General features: G+C 44.0%; 1 protein-coding gene and 1 long non-coding RNA gene across 3 annotated transcripts in view; one reads left to right on the top strand and one right to left on the bottom strand.

Annotated features, from left to right (window-relative positions):
• The first annotated feature begins 380 nt into the window (after positions 1 to 380).
• The window catches only part of NTF3 (neurotrophin 3), a 56,087-nt gene continuing 28,573 nt past the window's right edge, over positions 381 to 27,894 (top strand). The window contains exon 1 of the mRNA XM_067531057.1: positions 381 to 507. Within this exon, the coding sequence (XP_067387158.1) occupies positions 490 to 507 (18 nt within the window). The 5' untranslated portion in view covers positions 381 to 489. The remainder of the gene's footprint in view (positions 508 to 27,894) is intronic.
• The window catches only part of LOC137141936 (uncharacterized), a 54,196-nt gene continuing 46,907 nt past the window's right edge, over positions 20,606 to 27,894 (bottom strand). For both annotated transcript variants that reach the window (XR_010916788.1, XR_010916789.1), the window contains exon 4: positions 20,606 to 22,011. This is a non-coding gene — a long non-coding RNA (uncharacterized lncRNA). The remainder of the gene's footprint in view (positions 22,012 to 27,894) is intronic.

Genomic DNA, 27,894 nt, shown 5'->3' with positions numbered 1-27,894 from the left:
TGGCGTGAATGGTTGAAACAAAGGGATCCTGTGACACGCTCCCCGGGGCTGATGCTGAGTCCGAGGAGGCAGTCGGGTCAGGAGGGGGATGCCATGAGCCGCAGCTCTTTTAAAGTGGGGTTCTTTAAAAACACAGGGGAGGGGAGGGGAGAATACCTCTGGGGGGGGGGGGGCTAGTTCCCTTGCAGAGAAGGAAGGCTTCATTCCCTGGCGTTCCCAGCCAGGCAGCGCTCCTGGACGGGGGAGGCAGGGCGAGGGTGGCGCCCAAGGGGTTAACGCGCCGAGCGAGCGAGCGAGCGAGCGCAGAGCCATCTGGCTGGGCTGGTTTGTTATAGTCGAGGAGATTCTGTTCGCGGGACGCACTCGGAGTTCGCGGCTCCTCTGGCCCAGAGCGACTCCGCGCCAAGCCACTTCGGGACTTTGAATGAACGCCTCCCCGGCCCCCTCTCTCTTCATGTCGGCTGCCCTGGAAACATTCACACGGATGCCATGGTTACTCCTGCCACGGTAAGGGGGAGCTGGCATTTTCTCAGAGGGTGCACGGGGGGGGGGTCTTTAAAACCAGAGAAGGGGGGGTAGATCTGCCCCCAGCACCAGCCTATCTCGGGGTGCTCGCCCCCCGAGCTCTCTGTGCCCCGCAGTGCAGGTCCCCGGCAGGGGAGAAAAGCGGAGTGGGGGGGGACAGGCGGTGCTAAAGGAATTCGATTTAAGAGGCAACCGCGGAGACGACTCGTGGCTTGATTTTGAAGAGGGAAACCGGCAGCTTCGGCTCCCACCAAAGGGTGTCGGAGCCGAGCAGGGCAGGCAGGAGCCGGGTCCAGCACACACTTGGCCGGCGGGACGTTAGAGCCCTGGCCAGTCCGGATCCCCGGTGTCTAGACCTCGCCTGGCGCAGGTACCGAGCTCCACTGGCGCGTGTTCCTGGGCCAGACACTGACACCCGAGGAACGACCTTGCAAACGACCCGGCTAAGTGCCCCGGCCGGGCTGGAGATCAAAGGGTTCTCTGTACCGCGGCGTCTAGGGGAACCGGTGCGTTCACACGGGGTCGCGAGTGCAGGAGACCTGTCCTCACACTCCGATTTCCAGTCTTTGAGACGTGCCTTCTAGGAATGCAGCACGCCACACACACACACACACACACTCACAGAGTCACACTCACACACACAGGCAGCAACCCAGAGGGAAACAGCGAGCCGCTTCTCCACTGCACAGCTGAATGGGAGCTGAGCGAGTCCCGGTTGCTGGCGAGGTTTTCTGTCTGTGGGGGACCCCAGACGGGTGGGGGGCGACGGGATGGTTTCAGACTGGAAAACGAGCCGGTCTGAGTCCGGCCTTAAGACCAACACTGGCCTTCCCTCTTGCTGTCCCAGCGGATGGAAAGAGAGGCTGGTCCGGAGTGAATTCGGCTGCCTTCTCTGGGCCCGAGACTGCCCGAGCAGTTGTCTGGGGCAGATACCAGGGCGTCCTTTGCACCAGGCGGGGGGGGGGGGGGTGAGATACGGGCCCCCTGTTCCTGTAAAGCTGCAAGTTTTCCAAGGGGGGGGGGTCCTCTTCGCTCTTGGGCCGGTGTGCAAAGTGCCAGCCGCGTGTGCTGTGTGCACCAACCCCCTCCCCGCCTGCCGGGACCTGCCCGGAGACGAGACACAGCCAGCCCTGCTCTGAACCGGGATGCTGCCGGCCGGGAACTCCCCCCGGCGACCCCACACCACCCCCCAGCCCCAGGCGTGCGGGCATGATGGACAAAAGCCGCAGCGGAGCGAGTCCAGCTGCCTGCAGGGCGAAGGCTGGTCTCGGCTCCCCACGTGTCGGTGTGGGGGGCGCTGAGCCTGCCAGAGGGGCGGGAGGCGAGCTAGGTGTGGGGGTGGGGGGGAAGTAGGGGGTGTAGCAGTAGGGCGAGGCCGGCTGCTCAGCTTGCAGGTTAGGGATGTGGGGGGCTGTTTGGTTTTTTTGCGGTGGGGGATGAAGTGGGGTGTGTGTGTGTGGGTGTGTGTGTGTGAAGGGGAAAGGCACAGGGTGTGGGGTGAAGGGGTTGTGCCGGAGGAGAGGGAAGGCTGTGTGTTCGGGTGGAGAGGACAGGTGAGGGGGGTGTGGGGGGGATGGAAGTCAGGGGTGTGTCTGGGAGACCTGAAGGGGAAGTAAACACCTGGGAGGGGGAGGAAAGGGTGCGGACACGGGGTGGGGGCAGGAACGGGAGGCACTGTAGTGGGGGCAGGAGCCCCTGTAAGAGGAGGGGAAGAAAGGCAGGAGGTTGTGTGTTTGGGGAGGGGAGGCAGCTAAGGAATGCCTGTGTGGGGTCTAGCTGAGGCCTGCAGGAGGTAAGGGGGATGCATTAGTGGGGGTGTCTGTGAGGCCTGCAGGAGGTAAGGGGGATGCATTAGTGGGGGTGTCTGTGTGTGGAAGGTCAAGGCCCCGTGGAAGCGGAAAGCAAGGCAGGGAGTGGGCGGGTGGAGAGGAAAGGGTGCGCAAGACAGGGATGGTGGGTGCGGGTGGAGGAAGATCAAAGGAACTGGCAAGGTGTATGAAGAAAGGGGAGTCTGCAGGGCAGGTGGCCAGGGGTTAGGGGTCAGGAGGTCAGGAGGCTGGTGGAGGCAGAAGTTGGTGTGTGGTTGTGGGGGAGAGGGAGAGATGGAGTTAAAGGTGTGAGCAGGGATTGGCAGGGGGTGTGAGCGAACGGGGATTGTTAGGGTGGGATGAAATGTGAAGGCAGGGTACAGACGTGGTGTGGTTTGAGGAACGTGGATGTAGGCAGGAAGACGGGGGGTGTAAAGGGTGTGCGGCTGGGGAAATGCTCGGGGTTCCTGTGGGCAGCAGGTGAGGGGCAGATAGGCAAGGCATACATTTAGAGCAGAGATGGGATGTGGATGTGATACACATTGTGAGAGGAGGGAGGGCCAAGGGCAGGGGTGTAAGAAGTGAGGTAATTGATGTGGGGTGCATCAGGGTCGTGGGCAGAAGAGGAAAAAGATGCATGTTTGGGGGAGAAACAAGGAGCATATGTGGGGAAGGGGGACCTGGTATGGGGGAATGCAAGGCACATGGGGGCAAAGTGTGATGAAAGGGATGGCTATAAAGCTGTGCGGGTTGGGGAGGTCAGTGTGTGAGTACAGGGCTGGGTGATTCTATGAAGGGAGGTTGAGGCATAAAGCGTGGTTGTGGTGGAAGAAAGGGGTTGGTGCGGGAAAGGGAATGGTACATTAGCAGAGAAAGGGGCTATAAGTATGTATTGGCACTATGGCTGTGGGGCGCTGTAAGGTATGGGGAAGTGGGAGGGCTAGTTATGTGAAGGGATGGGTAAGGGTACAAGTCTGAGGGGACTTGGAGTGGAATGTGGGGTATCGTTGGGAGGGGCATAGATTACTTACAGGGGAAAAGGGAAAGGGCTGTTCCAGGTAGACAAGGGGATATGGGAAAATAGTTAAGGAGTGAGTGATAAGAAGGCCAGTGTATGTGTGTGTCTTTGGGAAGTGTGGAGGGATGGTTGCAGGTTATGGCATGAGAATGGGGAGGGACATGATGGGTGTTTCTGAGTGAAAAGTGCTCTTCAAGGAAGCATAAATGCAAGTTGGGGGGGGGGGGGAGGAAAGAGGGTCAGGAGGTAAGAGAGTGCATGGAGAGTGGGGGGGTTGTGAGAGAAGGCATGTAGGGAAAGTATGGAGAGCTTTGGGGTGGAGTGTGGTGTGGAATAAGGATGAGTGAGTGAGGGTCTGGGCTAAATGCAGGACAGCATGGAGGTAGGTGTAGAGGATGTTGTCTAAGGGTGTGGGAGGTGATGTATGTGGGCGTGGCAATGCAAGTAGTTTTGGGTGTGTCTGTGTTTGGTGTCGGGGAGAGGGTATGAGAAGGATAGATGAGTTCTTGTTGCAGGTGGGTGGACACAGGTGACGTGTGTGGGACTGGTAGATATGGTTACTGTTTGTGGGTTGAGTTAGCAATCGATGCATGGGTGAGAACATGAGGACTGCATGGGAGGTGGTATTTAGGTCATTGGCAGAGAGCTTTAGAGGGAAGTGTGTGGGGGGCTGCTGGGGCAGGGAGATGGGAGTAAGCCTGTGGGGACATAGTAGAAGATGAGCTATGTCTCAGAGCATGTGGTCATTGTGAGGGGCTTGTGTCTGGGCAAGCGTTAAGGGTGTGTGTAATGCTGTATGTGTATGAGAAGATGTGTATTGGGGAGGCTATTGGGAGACTGTGTGATGGAGTTGCACCAAGTCAGAACGTGGGGTCTGGTTGTGTTGGAATAAGGATGTGTGAGGAGCAGTATGGGCGTTTGGGGCGGGGAGGAAGGGGGTAGAAGCTGTATGTTTGTGAAAGGAGTAGGGAGAGGTATCTGAGTTCGAATTTGGGCTGGCGTTTGGATGGAGAGGGTGGAATGTATTATGAGCTACTGGGGATCAATGTGAGTGAGATGCTTTGTGTAGGGCAGAGGAACGTGGGGGAGAGAGGTGAATTGCAAAGGGGAAGAGCAGCATCTCAATGCACCTGAGTGAAGAACATCTGGCTGAAGCTGAAGACTGAGGCAATGCTGAAGGCAAGAGGGAAACACTGAGGAAGTCTTTTTCTTCATATCAGTCCCATCCATTGGAGGCATGTATTCTCAGTTCATTAAATTGGTCCGCAGCCTTGGGGTGCTCTCAGGCACTGGGCTACAGCTGGGTTCCAAATAACCACAGTGACAAATGCTGCCCACGTCTATCTGCAGCTGGTCAGAAGAGATGATCAGGCAGAGAACTGATCTGCTCAAACGTAGCATCACAGCTTGAATATTGCGATTCTTTGGCCCAGGACCTCAGCGAGCATTGAAGTCCATGTAGCTTTGCTGACTTACCCCAGCTGTCGGACCTGGCCCACTATAATCAGCAATCCCCCTGCCCTGCAAAAGTCCCAGCAACTCGAGGCCTCAGCCAGCCTGCTTGGCCAGCCACACAGCATGGCAGGAAAACATCCCAGTTCAGTGTTACCTGCATTGGTTCCCCACTGAAGGCAGAGTGCAATTCAGTAGCTTTTTGTCCTGATTTTTCAAATCCGTGCATGGAATTGGTCCTAGCTACCGGACAGACCATCTTCCTCTGTGTGTGATCACAAGCTCCAAAGACAGTTACATCCCACTGGAACAATGAGGCACTTGACCAACAGGGGGAGACTCATGACCACCGGACACAGACACTACAGGGGAACTGTACCAAGATAGTCATTCTTATTTCATCTGCCATGGGCTGCACTATCAGCATAGCTGTGCCCACAGCTTAGTCCAAACCATCCCACAATAATATCCTCGCTTATACCAAAGCTCCCACTCCATATTCCATAATCATTTAAAAAAACAAAAACAAACAGCAGCAAACAAATCCGTAAGCCTGGCAGAAGGGAAGGAAAACAGATTGGTTCCGGGGGTGCAGTTGGTGCTGGAGTTCCAGGGGCATACAGGAAGGCGTGGGAGTTTAGGGGCAAGAGCATGGGGATAAATATTAACTTTGCAAATATATCGATTTCGATAGCTTTATTGTCATGATTGGCAAGCTTCATATTCAAAGGGTGGAGGATATTGTTGTCTGTGTGGACGTTGGTGCCCAAGATGAATAGGGGCGGTGTCTTTTCCTTTCTGTGAAGGTTAGAGGAGAGGCAAGAGGAGTAACAGTTTTTGGCAGTAGGCATGTGTGGATAACCAGGACTGGTGTATGGGAGGTGTTTTTGTGTGGGAGGTGTCTGTCCAGCGATGGTTGTAGGTCTGCCAGTACAGGATGTGGGATTGGGGTGGGGGGGAGGAGGGAAAGTACTGAAACTGTGTGAAGAGCTGGGTTATAGGGTGTATATGGGGGTAGCTGGAGTATTGAGAATGGGTTGTGTGTTGAAGGGATGTATAAAGTTAGACTGAGAGAGAGATACAAAGCCTTGTATATACTGCCTGTAGTGTGGAGCTGTGGGGCCCAAAGAGAAGCCCCAGGAAAGGTACTGCCTGTGGGAGAGACTGTAAAAGTGGCACCATCCGTTGGAACAGCACAGCCTACTTCCACTGATGTAACTACTAGCCTGCTGTAGGGGAATGGGGCCAGGGTTCTGCCTCCTCCCTGCTCCGTTGTGTTCTTCTGGGGCACATCATGCCCCAAAGGGAGTGTCTCTGTACTCCTCTCCCCCACTCAGTTCCCCAAGCACACTCACGTGTGTTTCCCTGTCTGCTCTATAGTGTGGGTTTGGGAGTTTCGTGTACGGTGGAGGTGTGTGTAAATGGCAGGGGGTTGATATGTATGAGTGGATGTGGGTGTATATACTTGTGTATAGTAAGGGGATGTCATCTGGAGCTCAAATACAATTAATCAATTCCATCTCAGGGTGTTGGAAAGAGATGGCAGTTCATCTCATGTGTTTCCAGAACAAGGCAATCTTCAAAGCACTGTAAATAGTTTGTGCTTCAGCTAAATGCTTTGGTCTAACCATCACCTTAAGCATGATAGCAATAATGCACCAGCCATCAGCTGGTCATTCACACTCTTTGAACAATAAGTTCCTCTATTATGGGTTTGTCTAGACTGGAGGTTGTGCTTGTAATTCATGTAAAACTGAGTTAATACACTTGGAAATACTAATTTAGACAATCCACAAATATTTGTTCCTAGGCAGAGCCTTAGGGTAAACCACACATGTTTGTGGAGTGTCTAGATTAGCATTTCCAAAGCTGATAGTTAACTCAAGTTAGAAAAGAAGCAAAAACTGTAGCCTACTAGACATACCCTGAAGGGCTTGTCTACACTTGAAAGCAAATTAGGATTAAGGTAGGGTATGCTTTTAAACAATAGCTATTCTGGAATAACTCCGTGTATAGACAAGCCCGAAAACAGAGTCCTCTCCAACAGACTGACCATCCTCCGGGAGGTGAGAGACTAAATTCATAAGCCTAGCAGCTCCTTTGATCTGTTGAGAGGCAGGATTTGGAATGCATGAGGATTCAGCTCCAAAGCAAGATCAGATTTTATCCTCCTGCATTTCCAGCTGTGAAATACGGCCCTCATAACAATGGCTCATAAATCCATGCTTCCAAAGTACTATCCTTGGGATAAATTTTAAGGACCACCAGGCACTGAGGTCTTTGATAACCTTGGCATCGAAGCTGCAGTCACAAAGATAAAAATGAGACACAGGTGCCTTGTCACCAATAGGCCTGATAAATAATAAATACTACTTTATAGCCAGTTGAGCCAAGAAAGACGCATCCCGAGGAGAGGGGCAGAAGAAATTCTTCAGACGCATTTTGGGAGAATCTAAAAGCATGCAGGCTTGTTGTGTTTCATCCTGTGGAATAAGCTGCATACAAGAAAGCTAACTGGAGGATACGAGCACTAAGAAGCAGGCAGCGGTGCCCATTGATGCCTCCTGAACCTGAACCTACGTGGCACTGAACCGGCAAAGAGTGTGGTGATGAAGGGGTGGGTGTGTGTTTATGCAGATAAATACATGGGATATTTGTGCAGGGTATATTTCTTAGGAGCATGTATGTGTGAAGCATATAGAAAAGATCCTTTAAGTCCACAGGGGATCCAGAAGGTAAACTAAATAGGTTTAAGTTTATTGTCCTAGGGACAGTGCATTGTCCTTCCGTAGTATTCTCAAGCACTATCGTACAGTCAAGATTTAAATGACTGTTTCCATCACCACCATTTGGAGACAATTCCACAGCTGTGGTTGAGATTTATGGAATTTCCTGGTTCAGTTTACATTTGCTTGTCCTCCTACTTATACCTCCCTTAACCCTAAACAACTCTCCTTCATTGGTGCTTACAATTTTCAAATATTTGTGCCTGGTTATCACCCTTAGCTATCCCCACTTAGTCATTGTTTGGGTATGTTATATAGTACATTTTTTTTCCCTTAATCATTCCTTCCAACCTTTTATTGCTCTTCTCTGAAGTGCCTCCAATTTGTACCCGTTTTTCTGGCACGGAGGTGCTCAAAAATGAAGGCAGTATTCCAGGTGTGCCAGAGATGGACTTCTTCAAACCCTTTGTTCCATGACATGTTGCGTCTGCATGCATATCACACTGGAAATTCAGATCTAATTTACTGTTCGATGTCATGCCTAGGTCTCTTTCAGGATTACTGCTTTCCAGTTTTCTCCGTCGCATTTAATCTTTGTGCTTCACATTAATTTTCCCCAGATGTATTAGCTCAGATACTTCTGCTCTGAATCTTTTACTTTCTGCCCATTTTTCTAACCTCTCAAGGGCCCATTGCATTATTTTCCCTGTCTCTCCTGGTGTTTGCAACATGGCCCAGTTTAGTATTGTCTGTAAATTGAATCACATGCTGTTTACTCTATTTCTTCCAGATCATTTAATGACATTGTTAAACAAGAACCGGTCTAACTCTGATCTCTGTGGTATCCCACCAGACATCTCCCCTGCCTTGATAATCATGATTTATCATTGCTCTTGGTTTACTACCCTTTAGCCAGTTTTCAATCCAGATATGATTTGAAGAGTAGATAGGAGGCATGTGTGTGAATGGACAGTGTCTGGGGCTGGTGTGTGTGTGTGAATTAATATGTTGTATTTTTCTACTTTCACCTCCCTTTCTCTGGGCTTCCTGACCCCTCCTTGCCTCTCTAGTCCACATGAGCACTGCCACTAAAAAGGTCTTCATTTGTTGCTCTGACTGAATCATTGTTCCTCTTTGAATTTCTCCACTGCATCAAAGTCAAGCTTCTTATTACTTTCAAATCTCTTAATAACTCTGCCTTCTTTGCTCTGCCAATCATGCAAGCCTCATTTGTCAGCTTCTCTTAAATATCCCTGTGCCTTTCCCATGCTATCTAACGTATGCATAGCATTCCCTTCCTGAGCACATTTGAGAAACCCCTACACTATACATTCAAGTCTCTCCTGAACACCAACATCTGCTGTGACACTTATGGCAAAACTAGCTAACTTATAGTGACAAATATTAGGAGTCATTGGGAATAACTTACATATTCTATTTCAAAAGGGAAAATATCCTGTGTAAATTTAACTGTAAACTTCAGTTTATCAAGATGCTGGCAAGCAACACCTCAACCACACTACTAGATCTTAGATAAGAGCACAACCATAAACCTTGGTGATCTTTTCACTCTACTTAGAAGACTATCTGAAAGAGTAGGAGTTAAAGATACTCCTGAAACTAACAATTTTAATCTTTAGGCTCCAAAAACCTGAATTGGAATAACATTGTACAACGATTAATGTATTACAAGAGCTAGATTTCAGGTCACTCAAAATTGTTACTTGTTACTCAGGATTCTCTTTTGATTATTCGTATTTATTGATCAGTGCTTAAAGTTTTCCCAGGAGTATATGTAAGAAAAGTAATTCTCAAGGAATTAAGAAGAGAAACATTTAATTTGATATGTATGAAAAGTAAAGCTTCAGAGTTGCAAGGATTTATAATGTCTGTGGAGGTCCTCCAGTGACTTCATCATAAGCTTATATAAAATAAAAAGCAGCATTATATAAAAACTCTTCGGTACCAATCTGAGGATGCTACTAAGAAGAAGATTCTACCAAATTTGGGAACCTGATGTTCTTAGGGTTCAGCAAATGTAGGATGGGATTTTCAAATGCACTCACCATTGACCTAATTCTGCTCCCACTGAAGTCAGCGGAAGTTTTACTATTGTCATCAGTGAGAGCAGTTAGGCTAATGCTGAGTGCTTTTCGGAAATCCCACCCACAGAGTAGATATATTCGTATTCCTGCAAATGAATGGGTTATGTTTTATAAATCCATTTATAAGAAGTAGAGTTTCTGTTTGTTTGGTTTTTTTCAGTCATGCGTGGCGGGTGCCTTTAGCTTCCAAACATATCCCAGAATTCTTTGTGCCATCTGCTGCAGCAATTAAAAAAAATAAAAATACAAATCCTGCCTTTGCCTGATCAAAGGATTTTGAGCCCTTGTGGTGGTAAGAGGAAGGAGTGTGGAGGAAATAGAAGGGAAATGGGTTCTGCCTGTCTCTGATAATGCAGGGGTTGATGTGTAATGGTGTAACGGGCACTTGGTGCAAATGATGCAACGAAAACCTTCAACAGAATTGGAGTTTTGAGGGAGATGACATACGTCTCATGACACCTGGGCTTCCTTTTGAAGTCTTGTCTTGGTATTTCCCTTTTCATGGCAGATTTTTTTAAAAAATAGTTAGAAAAGCCCTGGTTCAATTTGAATCCAGAAGCTCCTGATTAGGGAATCCAGACACGTTGTTTATTCTGTGCTGAGAGATTACATTTCAAGTATTTAAACTACCTTTTTTAAGTTTGAAGCATTTGAGAAGAATCTCTAATTTTCTGAGGGGGGATGCAGCCCTCCTGAAGCCCCTTATTCCACCCTCACCCCCCCCCCCCCCATCTGAATATACAACTGCCAATTTAGGAGACAGCTGACTTCTGTGGGCTTGCTTCTGATAGACTGGCATAACCCCGCTGACTACAGTGGAGTTACTCCTCAGTCATACCAGAGTGAGATCAGAATCAAGTCCTATGTCTTTAAAGCACACACTAACACAACTCATGCAATTAGATGAGTTAAATGTATGTATGACATTTATTGTGACTTCATGAACATGTATCCAAATCTGAAATTACCAAATTTGACCTAAAGTTCTACTGAAATCTACATACAATTATATGCTACCAAACCGTACTGCAAGTTCCTATCTAATTTGCTGTCTGGGAGTGATACCAGAATTTTTTTTTTTGATCATTTGCAAGTGTGTCCATCTGTGTGACCGACTGTTACTTTCATCCACTGGGTCACCATCTGGATTTTCTTTGGCAAATCCTAGAATATGAAACCAGCCATTTTACCTCCTGAATTAAGACCAATAACTATGGATGATATCACATTTCATTTTAGTCTTCCTCAGGAATGAGGACTGGAGGAAAAAAATCCCTTCAAAGCTCAAAGGACCTTTTCAAAAATACATTCTTTAGATATTTTTAATAGGTCTTTAAAAACAGATTATAAAAAGAGGACATTCTTGCAGTATAGAAATGCTGTGCTAAGGGTGGAATTGTCAACTGTGCTCTGCATTGTCTTAACTCTGCTCCCACTGAAGTCCGTGGTAAAATTTCCATTGATTTCAATGGGAACAGAGTTGTTAATGCTAAGTGCTTTTGAAAAATTCCACTATAAATATTCAATTGCACTACAGGCTTTGAAAATTATATATTACATAGTAACTTTCTTAGGTTACATAGCGAAAGTAAACACAAATCATCTAGACCTTGTAGTTTCCATGACAAGAAGCTTGCTCTCTCTAGTCCTTTCTATACTACATTAGTGACTGTTAGGGATCCCAGTTACAACACAGTAACTGTATCCCAGCTTTTTTAAAAAAAATAAATTGTGACCTTAACTGCCTCTCAATACCAGCTGGCAAAGGACACGGTTCTCAGAATATCTAGCCAAACAGTTTCTTGTAAGCTATAAAAACTGGCGACACTCTGGTCATGAATATCATTGTGTGCTGTGTGTATAGGTTGTGTATAAAGAATTGTGTGTGTGTGCTGGAAATAAGTTCTTAAAATATGTTTTGAAGGCAGTAGATACGCAAGTCTGCCCTAGACAAGGCAATGGTGTTTTGCCTCTGTCTCCAATGCAAATTGAGCCAGATGAGGCCAAAGACAATCAAAGTACATTTATATCTAAGGCAAACAAAGTGATTAAGCCAATCAAAAAGCAAAGTGACCAGAGGAGGAGGAAGAAAGCATGGTGTCTACACCCCAGCAGGGAAGAGGAACTTTGGGTTTACTTTGCAAAGAATACATTTCAAAGGCTCACTGAACTATAAAAAGAAGGGGGAGAGAACCCCTTAGTTATCTATCATTTAGAGAACATAGGGAATGGCACCTCTATGAATGGTGGATCCTCTTGACCTGAAAAGCAGGAGCTGCTGATAGCTTGCTATAGGTGACAAACTGTATTAGGGAAAGACAGCTTGCTAGAATTAAGTTTTAGTCATTAGAAAACATTTTGTTGTTAACCATACCCATCTCCTATTCTCTTGCTTATCACTTATCTGTTTTTTATTAATAAACTTATTCTTACTTTTATTATAAGCCATTTTAGTGTTGTTGTACTGAAGTAAAGAGTGAGTCATCAGATAACCTAACAGGCTTAATTTCTGAGTGTTCATTGAAAGGGATTAGACACTACAAAGAGATGCGTCTGGGGAACTGGGGTTCACTGACTGCTACTGGAAAAGCAAAGTAAAGACTGGCAGAACCTCAAGGTGTTTGCTGATGAAGCAGACAGATTGATACGGCCTGAGACAGAGTCGAATCTCAAGCAAAGCTAAGTTTTGCTAAGGCAGAGGAGTAACACAGTGTCTTACAGTTCGGGACTGCCTTTATGAGATCATCATCAGAAGATGGTATAGTTTTACCTTCACAGTCCAGAAAAAGCTATGCTCTAATTATAGCTGAGTGAAATCTGGTATGCCTGTCTTACTGGACATTCTGATAGTTCAGCATTTGTTTTTGTCCAAATCTGGGAAGAAATGTTGAAATTTCAGAAACAGAAATTTCAAAAAACTTCTATTCATGTTTCAATATTTCATTTGACGTTTTAAAATTAGAAATTAAAGTATTCCATGTCAGCGTACTGAACTGACCTGAAATGCTTCATTTCCAGGCAGTTTAATACTAAAACTGCATCCCCCTCCACACAACCCCCAGGAGCACATTCCCTTATGAGAGGTGTAGTTCTAGTCCTACATCATCTCCTATAAAGCAACACACAGATTTCCCTCCAACTAAACTGCATAGTTCATCATAGGAATTACATAACTCTGGGTGCACTATGGGAAATTGAGTTGGAGGGAAGTAAAGCATTTTCTTATGGGAGCTATAGTCCTCCGGGACCTCCAACCTATAGGAGAGAATGGAGACTGGAACTACAATTAATGCATTGACAGGGAAATGCAGTTTAATATTTTGTTTGTTTCAAAACATTTTGGTCAATTAAACACACACAATTCCAATTCAGTCAAACTGACCTGAAATGAAATATTCCATTTGGATATTCCCAATGGAATAATGAAATTTTCCATAAAATTAAAATTTTCCCCACAGAACTTTGATTTTGCAGAAACTGCATTTTCTGTCAGAAAATCGTTCTAATGGAAAGTCTCCAGCCAGTTTTAATCATATTAAGTTTCCAGTGCAACAACCCTTATCCTTTCAAAGCCATTGCATGCTTCTCATAACATGATTAGTACTATGATTAGTAGGGCTATGGTGGCAAACCCAAACCATGTTATAACTGGCTAGGACATAACTATCACGTTGCAAATGGGATCTGTACCATGTTTGCATTAGTAGTTTGGGCAGAACCAATGTGGTCAACAATAACAGACTGGCTAATCCCTCCCATTGGGGCTGTTTTTACATTGATATTAAGGAAATCTTCCTCCTCTGCCAACCATTGCTTTAGCAGAGTGCAACTCCATAGGTGCTGGTGGCAGCCCTAGCATCAACCAGGCAGTACCATTTTTACCACTGTCTCATCTCACCCTCATCAGAGCATGTGGAGACACTATGGTGGTAAAATACCTGGTGACTAGTCTACATTAAGTCTTTCCTCACTGTTAGCATGGCTGGAATCTCTTCCCTTATCTCTGTGCATGTGTTTCCCCAAGAAATTCAGATGAGTCACCTTCTAGGATCATCTGGGCATATCCCTGTTGATACTGGACACTTAGTGATCAGTGTGGATACCAGTGAGACACGGTACACCTGATTTGCAGATCAATAAGGTTTAATGTGCGGGGTTTTCTATAAACATACTAGTTAAATACAAAGTCTAAAATTAACTACAATATATCATACTCACTAAGCCTGGAGAGCTAAGCAGGCACTCAGAAGGCTGTATACAGGAACTGCTTTCTTCAAGGGCCCCACCAGGGAATCAGTGACCTCTGATCTGACCAGAAGCACCTCCCATGGAGTCAGGTGTTGATGGAGTACGCCCGTTTGTCTAAGTGGTGACTTCTTATATCCTTCCATAAGCAGCTTTCACCTGATTACCTCTCTACTCATTATTATATATGCTAATTACCTACATTGGGTTTTCACCCTTAATTCATTCCATTCTCACCATGATAATTGTGGTCGTCAAAACAACATCTGGTGATAGGAGGGGCAGAGTAGAAGTATGCCCCTTGGCAGTAAAACTGTACCCCAGACGTTCAAGGATAACTTGTTGTTCCCATCACCGTTATCTATGTGCAGCTGCAAGCAATTGTGACACAGGAGCACTGGGCCTGGCCGACTCACAGGGACCAGCTACTCTGTGACACCATCCAGCAATGGGTAGGAAGAAAAGGTTCTTAAGCTAGCAAGCACCTCCTGGGATGGGAATGAAAGAGAGTATGCCATGCCCCAACCTCCTGTCCCCATGAAATACTTAACTATATTAATCAAAATGGAATTTCCTACCACTGAGAAAAGCACATTTTAAAAGTTATATTGCAACCCTCATCCTAAACACAAAACAGAACATCTTGCAGAAGTACAGTCCTTCAGCAAGTCATCCTCTTGATTTATTTTAAATATAGGATCTCAGTATTCTTCAACTGCATTCAGCACACAGGGCAAGCGGAATTGTAAAGCTCATGTCTACAGCTGGTGCCAGAGCTCAAAAGCAGGAATATTACCTACCATACAGCTAGAGTAGGAACGTCTGAATCTAATACCATCTGTGAGTTGAATTAAATGTGCTGTTTACTTCCTTTTCTAGATCATTAATGAAGTTTAAACACCAATCCCCACCAGTATTCCCTTCCAGAGAAGTCCACCCACACTGTAAAGTTGTTCAGTTTAGTTGATACCCTGTTGTTGCAGAATGAGAATAGTGAATTCATAATTAAGATTGTGACAGATTTCTCTCAAGTCCCATTTTGACATCTCTCCCTGCCCCACCAACCCATACACACAGGCCTTGTCTAGATGGGAGATGTTTTTTAGTATAACCTAAGGTCTGAATTTAAATCAATGTAGTTATATCAATATAACGTCCATGCAGAGCCTCTTATTCTGGTATCAGAGTGCCTTTTTCAGTTTAACTTATGTCACTTGAGGAGTGGTACAAGCTATCTTGGAAAAAAAGGCATTCTTTTCAGAATAAGAAATACCAGTAATATCGCTATAGTTCTACTAGTAAAACTTCACAATGTAGAGAAGGCCACACATTTTCTGGAAAAAGCTTCTTTCCACAAAAAAAATTCTTGTATGCAGTCCATGATCATGGAGAATGTTTTTATTGTATTTTTTTTGTTTTTGTTTTGTTTTGTTTAGGGCAGCTGGAAGTCAATCAGACAGAAGTGGTGGTGGTGGGATTTTTTTTTATTTTATTTTTTTTAAGGAGTTGAGACATTCTGGAAAATTGGTGATTTTCACTCTTCAAAATTCTTGTAACATCTATTTGTCCAGTTATAGTTAAAAGAATGGCTCTGGGTTGTTACACACACGTGACTGATTTGGTCTCCAGTTTCCATTTCTCACTATGTGTTACAGTTTCTGGTACAGAATGAGACGCTTCACTATGGCATAGACCAAGAATATAAACACTGGGGATCCTGGATCAAACAGTGTTCTCATTTAACACCTGGGCAACCCCACTGAACTCAACAGGGCATCCTGGTGGAATCTGGCCTCCCTCTGGGAATTGCTACGGAAGGAGGGGGATTTATATGTGCTAACATGGGTGACATCCTTGTTTCTGCAGCAGGGAGAACACCACTCCCGAAGTGGTTCTAAGTCTACTACAGATAAAGAGTTCCTACGTTTCCAGTATCCCCCCCCTCATGGTCAACCCAACAGGGATTTAACCAGGGTCTTTCAGACCTAGAAGCATGAGATTCTACAGCGTTAGCTAAAGAGCCAACAGAGCTCTGTAGGTTGGGGCTATAACAACTCAGAAGGTCTGTGGAGCCGCAGACAGTGACAAACTGTGGTATGCCAATGAGTAACACTAACCTCTCAGAGGAGCAAGGGGCAAGAAACGTGTGCCCTTTACTGCAGTCAGAAAGACAGGGGCTTTGAGATTCCCCCCCCTCAGCAAGGAGGAAGGGAGTCTAGACTAACTTGGTCCACAGCCAGGAGGTGGAAGAGATGAGATTAAAAAAAATGAACTGAAAACGTCTGTCATGTGAACATAGGAAGTAGCACATACAGCAAATGGACTGCCGTTTTGTTGGCAGGTCTAGGCACTCTTTAGTTCTCTTTTTTATTCATCCGAAAGGAGGCAGAACTAGCTGGGAGGGTAGGTGACATGTGTTGATATAATCTAGACAAAAGGCCATTTTGTGTGACTGTCTACTTACCAGGGAAGATTCAAGTTTCATATAAGAAATGATTGAGGGTCTCCAAATTACAGGTAAAAAAGTGAATGGTGATACCTGGCAGAGTTAGGATTGATGATACTTGAAAGAAACTCTGGGGTCCATCTATTGACTTTAAGAGGAGCTGGATTAGACCCTTGGTTTGTTTCTGTGCTTTTTAAATGATAATATTCTATTAACTTTATTTTAAGGGTCCATATATTTTCAGCCTGAACACACGTCACCAAATTTTCAAGAGTTATTTTGATCTGGAAATTTATCACTGCTCTTTGTTTATGATCCATCAGGCAGTTTTGTATCCATGTGATAGTGTTCATGTCCAAACCAATTTGAGTTCATTTTTCAAGGAAGGTTTCATGAGACATCGTGATACTTTGCTAAAATCCAGATACTTTATATTTAATACACTCTCTTTGTTCTTTTATGTTCTAATTCTGTCCCAAGAAAACCCAACCTGGTTTATGTAAAATGGCTTTTTAAAAAAAAATATTCTGTTGTTCAGACTTCTGTTATCTTTTGTGTATTTACAGACTATCTTGCCCCTTTATATTTTTTTCAATTAACATACTAAGGATTGAACTAGTTGGATGAAATCCTGACAGAGTTCAAATCAATCCCACTGACAGAGGTTTCTTGGCATGTAATTTGAGGTATGTTTATATTGCACATCACAGTGAAAAGTGGGCTGCATCCACACTGTGGCAGATAACTACGCATGGCAATGAAAGGCTCTGACAGAGGGGAGACCGTAGGCAAAGGTTCTGGCAAGCTGCCAGAGGCTTTTCCTGCTGCTGGAGTCTTTCACTGCATCAGGGAAAGGCTCTGGCAATTCCCTGAGGCAAAGAAAGCCGCTGGCAGTTGGAAGGCTGCAGGACCCTACACTGCTAAACTAGGCAAAGCCTAAGTGTGAAGAGAGTCATGCAGGGCACACACCCTAAGGGTTCAGAATTGTCTTTACTTGCCTATGTCATGCCTCGTCTACACGGCTTTTTATACCCATGCTAGCTGGGCGTTCAGTGTACATGCTCTGCATGGCACCATAAGGAGTGTGCAGTGTAGATCTGCTCTTGGAAGAACAAATGCATTAGAGAAAAATCACAATCTGCTCATGGCCAATTCACAAAGGTTGAAATTCAGTTGCATGCAGAGGACCAGCACGAGGTCTAAATACCGTTTAAATCCACCTTAATCTCCGTTATTTTCAGTGCTTAAGGGGTGCCTCGGCCTTTTGCTGGCCCTGTGCACAGGGATCACTTTAACCTAGAAGGAAAAAAGGAATGAAATGCATTGATTACATTCCTTCTCATGAATGATTTGCTCAGCTCTCTTCATCAGAATGCTCTGGGGTGATTCCCTGATGCCATGAGATCAGCGCTGTGCAGGATAACACCAGCACCATCCAAATTGTGCGAACACCCATGAAAAGTAGCTTGTACCGTCTTGTAGTTTGATGTAGGTGGTTTACCAAAGGGAGAGAGTAGCCTTATCAGTGGGAAACAGGAAATCCTCAAACAAATTTGAGTTACCAGCTGAGTTAGGAGTGTTGACAGGCACAGATCCCTCTGTCTGGCAGCCATAGATTCTTATGCTTAAAAGCACAGAGGGTCTGAAAAGAAGCCTGCATCCAAGCCTCTTCAAATTTCAGCGGAGGTGGGGAGGCTCCAGAGGCCAATGCTAACCCAAAACATTTGGCTCAGATACAGAAGGGGAAGTGGCTGAAATCTCACAACAGCAGGCTCATAAGAGATTTCAACGCAAGATGGTGGAAATCTTGCAGAAAGGCGGCAGCACTATCAAATCCAAATATAAATCTGAATTTAATCTAAATTTAATCCAGGTCCAAACACTACCTCCTTAGCTAGGAAGTACACAAAGCATTTACGGGCACGGCTGAAGTTTAGCAGTTTGTCTTCTCTCTCAATAAGCTGTGCTACTGCCTGTCAGTGGAATATATGCAAAGTACATTCAGTTGTATGTATTCAGCAATACCCACTGTTTTCTGAACTTTTGGAGCTAACCTCTTGTATTTTTCTCATCCATGTATCATTTGACTCTGTTAAATATCTAAGTAGTTGTATAGCACTGTAGCCATGAAGATGCTCATGGCTTTGTGTTACTGTCCTGCATGATATCTCCTCACTGTACAACAAATTTGGGCATTTTTAGGAATATTCATCAGTTATTAAAAAGTGGATAGATGCTCTTCTTCTTACAAGGGTGAAGATCTTTCATTTGCCTTTAAATTATTCTGTCCCTATCGGCAATTGGCTTAGTTTTAGTTGTTTTCATAGGCTTGGGTCATAAATATTGGATGCTTGCCTAGCTGGGAAATTGCATTTCCATTTCCAACACCTGCTATGTGCTAGACTTTCATGAGAGGATAAATAGTTCTCTGTAATGATGGAACACTTTAGCATTAAAGTTGCTACCTGAGACACAATTGTTGCTGTTTACAATTTGGTATATGCTCATGCAAATTTTGCCCTTCGTTTTAGGCTATTTTTATTTAGTATTATTCTGGAATGATGTCTCAGCTTCTTGTTATAGTTACAGTGTAATTGAGTTCCTGTCCATTCTGTGTGGGGATGTAGTAAAGATTGCATAGTGTTTTTAATAAGGGTGAGTGAGGTTTTTCTTGGTTAGAATTTCCCTTCTCCCTTCCTATTGCTGTGCAGTGTGTGTGTTGGTTACTGTTCTCCAGTGCAAAGATGGCTGCATTTACATGGTTTTTTTTGTATACTTGTTGCTAAGAACTTCGGGATCCCCATGAATAAAAGATGCTAAACAAACAGAACGTTCCTGGCAATAATAATTATGTGATTGCACATGCAATTATTTATGGAGACTTTGAAGGTCGATATTACATATTTTGTTAGTTCTTTCCAAATCTGGATGCTTATTTAAGTAAGACCGGCATATTTAGGGCTTTCTAGGTTTAGTTAGCGCTTGACTGACAAACCTGGGTTTTTATTTATGCCCCAAATGGGTATAACATGAGAACAGAAGTTTAGATTTCCCATATTCTGTCCCCCATCAATATGCATTAAGCTCTGAATAGGAGGGATAACTTCTAGGAGTTAAAAGCAGAATTCAGGGTCTACTGTTTCTCCAAAGCTTTGCCATGACCTTTTTTTTTTCCCTAGAGAATGCCTACAAGGTTCACAATTAGTGCAAGCGTGGCTATCGTGTTTGTAATTGTCTTTCTAGGAAATGAATTGAGATCGCCAGCTCACCAAACAGCACACCTTAATGGCAACTATTTTCCATAACTATCAAACTGGGCTGACTTTGAATTCCTAAGTTGTAGGTGAAGGTTTATGGGGCATATTCTCCAAGAAGCATAGCACCAAGATAGCTGGGGCAATGACGGTTTTAAATAATTTCTGAGTCACCTGGATTCAAGTCTGCTTTTTGGGTAGAAATGGGCCCCTGCAGTAACTGTAGCTCCAACATATGGCAGCATCTCCTGGCTGCCTACAGACTACACTGGAGCCCAGCATCACTTTGTCATTGAGCACTAAGAGGACATCCCCTCAGAGTCATCCCAGCCCTGCCCACGACACTGGGGCCTGCTAGGGGGCAATGTCGAGACACTTCTATCAGCCCCACGCTGCTCCTGCACTGAGGGACTTCTCCCCCGTGCTGTTGTGACTCCTTTATGGTCTACATGTGCCATCGGACACATATGAGCCAGGACGGGGGCCAGAAGCAGGCCCTAGTTCTCATTTTCATTTCCAATAGTGTAAGTCATCCAGTCACCTAAACCTGGTGAGGTTACGTTCGTTTTAGGAGTGTTAGTGATTCATTTCTGTATGTATTTCACAGCCGTGCTCACAGCCTTCTTACATTCATTGCTCGGAGAGAATTGCAGCCTGTCACTGCAACATCAGGCTTTATTTACTATGTTTTCCATTCCACGACAGAAGGTTTGCTTTGGTTCCAGCTGCCCGGTGTGGCAATGCCTCTTATGAATATTTGGTTTCTATCCTTAACCTACTAGGTTGTTTGCACAGCCACTGAATTTAGAGAGAGAGACGATTACGTGTAACTTGTGGGTGAACGTTTTGAGACATGATTTCAGGTGGGGGTATCTACTGGCCTGATCGCGCAAACCCATAGTCACATAAGGAATCCCTTCCTCCCTCGCCTGAGAAGCCCCATTGTCTCCAAAAGGACAAAGATGAAGTCAATGGGGTTACATGTGTTCCCGCTCTCCAGTGTGAGTAAGGAGCTCACAGACTAGCTCTCAGTGTTTCAAATTAAGAATCTCTTTATTTACATAAAGCCTAGATTGTAAGATCCACATGGCAAGGCCTGTCTTCACTCCTGTAAAGTGCTCTGTCTACCTGTGGATACACTCATGTCAAGGAACTATGAGGCTGGAGTAATTAATTATATACAGTTTTGCTGTAGCCTCCTTGTTGCACCCTGGCTGGATTCCGTCCAGTACACCGTCAGTAACGTCCGACCACTGTCTAGAGAAGTCTGTCATCTTTCCTATTCTGTCTCCTGTGTTGAGCTGCACAACCTTGACAATGACCTATCAGGTTCTCTCAGCCTACTCTTATTACTGTCCTGATAAAAGAGACTATTAGAAACACAGGGATACATTCTGCCCTAACCTGTATCCATGCTACAGAATGGGCAGAATTTGGTCCAAGGTTATTAAGAGCTGGCTGTGCTGGTCTCTAGAATTTCTTCAGAAAGTAGATAAGCATGCTTGATCACTAACGAGATTCAAGAGAACACTAAATTCCTTCATGTATTGGTTCAGGCATGTGGTTCTGGCTGCTCTTTGTTATGGAAGGGGTAATAATACTTAGCTCTTATAGAGCGTTTTCCTTGTCCCCAATCACTGAACAAAGATTCACTCATTAATCTTCACAGCCCTGTGGGGTAGGGAAGTGTTATCATCCACATTTACAGGGGGTTAGGGGGGAAACTGAGGCACAGAGTTAAAATGGCTACATCAATAACCAAAGATAACGCATTGACCTTTTCCTGGGGACTTGCATAAGTCAAAAGTCACGTCAAAAGTCCGTTAAATTATTATTTGAATAATACAAAGTAGACATACTGGATATTGATACAAGGAAACAAGGAAGGAGTATTCAACAGACACAAAAGCACACTGCGCTTAGAGCTTGATTTATAGGTTTAAAACACGGTCCAAAGGCTAATGCTGGGAGACTTGAAAGTTGGATGTGCCGCCGTGTGGGCTGCATCACCACTGAAAAATGAAAAATTAAACATTGCTCCCATTTAGTTAAGCTAACTGCATATCTTAAGTGGGTTATGAATTACTGAGACACGCTCTCATTCCCCCCCACCGAAAAAGAGTCAAATGAAAAATCAAGTTACTACAGCTTACAGGACGCTCCTTTTAAGTCAGGAATCAGTGAGACCAACACATGCTTTTATCATCACAATAGGGTCTTGTCTAAGATAGGACAAAATAAATTATTTCCGTATATTTAAAAGCAAATTAATACGCTGAGCATCGCCTTGCCAGGGCCCCACAGTCCTGGGACCCGCCTCAGTTCCCAAGGGAGTCTGTGGATGTTTAGGATGTTCAGAGCTTCGCAGCATCAGGCCCACTGATTTCATTGGCAGGCAAGACCATTCATCACACAGCAGGATTGGGCTGCAACTGGAGAAGCAAATGTAAAATCAGGTTTTTTCACTGATGCAGATAGAAAGCTTGACACAGAGATTATTTTTTTTTTAAATGCTGTACATGGTTTCCAATTTAAACTATGTGAACCTTATCCAAAATCCAGTGAAGTTGATGGGAAGACTTTGCATGGACTTCAGAGGGCTTTGGATCAGACCCTTCATGCTAGATTCAACTGCTGGAGACAGGCTTCTTCGGTAGGTTTGTGGGTCTTTGAATATGAGGGATCCAATCCGGATCACCTTGCTCATGTGAATTGCCTTTGTGAATAGCAGTTGAGCCATGGGAGTCCATCCCTGCCTGCTACATTGATCAGACCGGGCATATTTTCCTGTTGGACGGATTTTCAGATCCTCACTCTCCTTCATAACACTCAGTGTTCAACCAACAGGCCTATGTCTTGAACTATAGTACACAATCTTTTTTATCTAGTCTGGGATTTCCCTGGCTGTCCTGCCTCCCCTCTCTGCATCCCCAGGAACGCAGCCAGAGAGACCACTGTCCCCTAACCTCCTCTGGTGGGATTCAGTATACCCACCTGCCAAATATTTGTTCCAGGCCAGCAGGCACTGGAAACTCAGCCGAGTATCCAAATTCCCTGGGCCTTTCAAGTTTTAAAACTCTCTGGACTTTCCACAGCAGAGCACAAGAGAAGACTGAATTTCAGTTCTCAAGCAAGACTGAGGATTTTCTACTCTGCTGGAGGACTACTGAGTGTAAAGCCCCAGGATGATTTTAATAGCTAAAGCATGGGACTGGGGTAACTTCTCGTCAGCTGAAGCACGGACACATTCTCAGTTGCTTCTGTTCTCAGGAACTTTTCTGAGCAGCCAAGTTCTTGCTGCTTTTTCATACCCACTTGCATCAGTCTGAACTTTGCTGTGGCTATTTCAGACAGCTGGCTTTTGTGGGTCCTCATGGAAGGAATTTGGTTTTAGGAGGGTTTACCAGAGCTATGGCCAATGCTGCCAGGAGCCTCAGGTGTAAGACCCTTGAAAGCTTTGGGTAGTGGTATTTCCTGCCCCTACTGCAGATTTCCTACTAGACCACTCACGCTGCTAGAGAGGGGTGTGGTGCTCCTGCTGTACATCTCTTGACCCGAAATGGATAACTAGAGAAACTAAGGGAGATTTCAAAGTGGAGTTGAGGTTGATGTAAGATATGAGGTTATCCATGCTATGCTGGCTGGTGAAGTTAAGGGGCTTGGTGAGATGAAGTATTGCTGGGGCAGAGTGTTTACAGGAAAAATCCCACAGCTCATATCTGTACTATATATTTTAAAACTCCTGGAACTTAATTTTACAGGCGGGTTGATTAATGGCTGTGCCGCATTTCAGCTCAGAGCTTATTGAATTTACTCTCCTAGAACTGAGCAAGACATAGACTAGCCACATACAAACTCTACTACTGGACTGTGATTTAAAGGTGTCTCTTTGCTTAATGGCATTTGTTGGGGCTCTGTTTATGGTCTGTGTATAGCAGACAGTACAGCCATAAAGATGGACCTCCCAGAAGACTCTTAAAAAGCTGTCAGGAGCATTTTTTGCCTCTGATACCTACATGATGAATAATCTGAAGGACACCTGAAAAAAATATGTTTCCCCTTCACATGTATCATCTTTTTAAACCCAAATGAGTTCCGCTGAAATGTCAATATATGGTTTCTCCTGACTATGCTATGTACTTATGTCACAATCGTCACTGTAACTTCTAGGGACATAGTGAAGTGCTGTTGGTTTTTTTTCCCCTTTCTTTTTTTTTTAAAAAAAACTATGGTGGTATTTGCCAAGTGTTATCACAGAGTGGCATCAGATTGGCACTGTTTCTCCCATATTTAGAAGAGGAGACATCTGTGGTTATGGTTGGCAAATGCTGACTTTTTAATTGCTTCTATTGTATCATCATCGTCATCAACAACTTCATTCAGACTTCATTCAGAGTCACGTCACTAAGTACCATTCTTGCTACTTATCAAGACTCATGAGGAGAAACTTGATGTCCATAATCCCTGGATTTGTGAAGTTGAAAAAACCCCACAAGTCAACCAAAGGCAATACCCCACAGAAAGGATGAGAAAACTGAAGGATTTTACACTCTGCTGTTAGACTATGGATTATAAAGCCCCAGAATGATGAGGAAAATGGAGGGTTTCTTGGCACACAGAGAAAGTTGTAAAGCTCTTAAGGTTGTAATCTTCACAGACAGTGCACTGCTGTGCTGTAAATTGGAGGCAATGGAAAATAATTTTAAAAGGTGCAACCTGCGTTAGATCCAAGTTAGGGTATGCAAGGAGAAGATCTCTGTAACATTTTATCTTCATTGTTATAATTCACTTTTCAGAACAAAAATGTATTTATCATTGCAGATCATAAAAGGCTCCAGAAAATAGCACTTAAATTTTCATCCCTTCTAAATCTCCACAAGATCAGGCAGCCAAATCCATTCCATTTCATATTCTTATATTGGTCTGATACAAAAACCAAGTTATGTGTTAAATTTGGAAACACTATGGTACTGTGTCTTCAAAGGGAATGGAAAAAAATGGTATTCCAGAGAGAATGAGCAGCAGCAGAAGAAAATGTATGGTTGTGGAAAACTGAATTTGCAACTAGAAATTGATATCACTGTATTGTTTCTGGCCAAGATTTTCTTGATAGCTGATCATTTTTTTTAAAAGGTTTGCAATGATGCTAAATTACTTAGCTGCCCTGGTCCAAGAAAAATGGAGAGTTGGAGAGTCGGTGTTGTTCAGGTGATTATATTATTGGAATCTAGTGTTCTTGACAAGAAAAAAATCTTTAGTTTGTTTATAATGAAAATGTTACTGATTGTTCTAACTGCATTCGTTCAGCTAAATGCCCTTTATTGTTCAAATCTAAATTGTTATATATAGATGATTAGCATGATGCATTTTTGGAAGGCTGTTTCTCTTTTTGCTTTGTCTGTATGTAGTGGACTCTTTTGATACTTTCATCTTCTTCAATTAATTCTACATTTTTTCAGTTCTTTCTTTCTTTGGGTTTGACTCTTATAGACTAAAGGCTTCGCAAGGGGTGATGGTGCTTTCTTCTCTTTCTGTCATCAGTCAGTATTGATGCTGATTATATTAACAGATTAAAATAAACAGTTTAAGACACAAAAAGACAGAAAAAGAAGAAAAAAGGGAAAGAGGCAAAGAGGAGCAAAAAAGGATACAAGGATACAACTTTTTTCCATTTTTTTCTTCTGTGGAGGGGGATTATTTTTCATCAAAAATGGAAATTTTGCAGAGAGTTATGAAGAATTTTATTTTTTCAAAAAGTTTCCACCATAAACACCTTACTTTTTCTCAACTCACTGTATTTATAATCTCTTCTTCCCATTCATTTAACATAGTAGATATAGGGATTTTTGTATGGTGAGGTCCTAGCGGTGCACTGTTGGGAATGGTTGCAAAGCTCAGACATCATAGAATCATAGAAATGTAGTACTGGCAGGGACCTTGAGAGGTCTTCTAGTCCAGTCTCGTGCACTCGAGGCAGGACAAAGTATTATCTAGATCATCCCTGACAGGTATTTGTCTGACGTGCTCTTAAAAATCACCAATGACGGAGATTCGGCAACCTCCCTTGGCAATTTATACCAGTGCTTCACTACCCCAACAGTTAGGAAGTTTTTTCCTAATGTCCAACTTAAACTGTGCTTGCTGCATTTTATGCACATTGCCTCTTGTCCTATCCTCAGAGGTTAAAGAGAACAATTTTTCTCCCTTTTCTTTGTGACCACCTTTTATGTACTTGAAAACTGTTATCATGTCCCCATTCTGTCTTCTCTTCTCCAGATTAAACAAACTCAGTTTTTCAATCTTCCCTCAAAGGTCGTGTTTTCTAGACCTTTAATCATTTTTGTTGCTGTTCTCTGGACTTTCTCCAGTTTGTCCATGTCTTACCTGAAATGTGGTGCCCAAAACCGGGCACAATACTCTAGTAGAAGCCTAATCAGCACAGAGTAGAGCAGAAGAATTACTTCTCGTGTCTTGCTTACCACACTCCTGCTAATACATCCCAGAATGATGTTTGCTTTTTTTTAGCTGTTACCACTCAAGGAAGAGATCTTGGAGTTATTGTGGATAGTTCTATGAAAACATCCACCCAATATGCAGCGGCAGTCAAAAAAAGCTAACAGTGTTGGGAATCATAGGAAAGGGATTGATAATAAGACAGAAAATATTGCATTGTCGCTATATATATCCATGGTACTCCCACATCTTGAATATTGTGTGTAGATCTGGTCGCCTCATCTCAAAAAGATATATTAGAACTGGAAACGGTACAGAAAAGGGCAACTAAAATGATTAGGGGTATGGAAAAGCTTCCATAGGAGGAGAGATTAATAAGACTAGGAGTTTTCAGCTTGGAAACGAGACAATTAAGGGGGTATGATAGAGGTCTATAGTTATGACAGGTGTGGAGAAAGTAAATAAGAAAGTGTTATTTATTCCTTTTCATAACACAAGAAGTAGGGGTCCCCAAATGAAATTAATAGGCAGCTAGTTTAAAACGAATAAAAGGAAGTATTTTCGTCACACAATGCACAGTCAACCTGTGGAACTCTTTGCCAGAGGATGTGGTGAAAGACAAGACTATAACAGGGTTAAAAAAAGAACTAGGTAAGTTCATTAAGGATAGGTCCATCAATGGCATTAGCCAGGATGGGCAGAGATGCAAAACCATGCTTTGAAGTGTCCCTACCCTCTGACAGAAGCTGGGAATAGGTGACCGATAGGAGATGGATCATTTGATGACTATCTGTGCTGTTCATTCCCTTGGATGCACCTGGCATTGGCACTGTCAGAGGACAGGAAACTGGGCTAGATGGACCATTGGTCTGAACCAGTATGGCCATTCTTATGTTGTTCTTAACAATTTTACAGTGTTGACTCCTATTTAGCTTGTGATCCAACATGATCCCCAAATTCCTTTCTTCAGTACTCCTTCCTAGGCAGTCATTTCCCATGCTGTATGTGTGCAACTGATTGTTCCTTCCTAAGTGGAGTATTTTGCATTGGTCCTTATTGAATTTCATCCTATTTACTTCATTCAGACCATTCCTCCAGTTTGTCCAGATCACTTTGAATTTTAATCCTATCCTCCAAAGCACTTGTAACCCCTTCCAGCTTGGTATCGTCTACAAACTATATAAGTCTACTCTCTTTGCCATTATTTAAATCATTGATGAAGATATTGAAGAGAACCAGACCCAGAACTGATTCCTGCGGGCCCCCACTCGATATACCCTTCCAGTTTGATTGTGAACTCTGAAAACTACTCACTGTGATGGTTTTCCAAGTAATTATGCACCCACCTTATAGTAGCTCCATCTAGGTTGTATTTCCCTAGTTTGTTTATGAGAAGATCATGTGAGACAGTATCAAAAGTCAAGATATACCACATCTACCACTTCCCCCTGCATGCATAAGGCGTGTTATCCCTGTCAAAGAAAGCTATTAAGGTGGTTAGACATGATTTGTTCTTGACAAATCCATGCTGACTGTTACTTATCACATTATCATCTTCCTGACATTTGCAAATTGATTGCTTAATTATTTGCTCCATTATCTTTCTGGGTACTGAAGTTAAGATGACTGGTCTGTAATTCCCCAGGTTTTCCTTATTCCCCTTTGTATAGATGGGCACTGTATTTACCCTTTTCCTCTGGAATCTCTGCAGTCTTTCATGACTTTTCAAAGATAATCACTAGTAGCTCAGATATCGCCTCAGTCAGCTCGCAGAGTATTCTAGGATGTTTTTCATCAGGCCCTGAGTCAGTATGCCTAGGAACTTGTAGTTTTAATTAGAACATGCTGAAAAAAAGAGAGTA

This window comes from Emydura macquarii, unplaced genomic scaffold (genome assembly GCF_026122565.2).
Source record: "Emydura macquarii macquarii isolate MOO-44397 ecotype Brisbane River unplaced genomic scaffold, CSIRO-AGI_Emac_v2 contig_3122, whole genome shotgun sequence".
NCBI classification, from domain to species: domain Eukaryota; kingdom Metazoa; phylum Chordata; order Testudines; family Chelidae; genus Emydura; species Emydura macquarii.
Note: the sequence above shows the minus strand (reverse complement) of the source record. Positions and strands in the feature narration are given on the sequence as shown.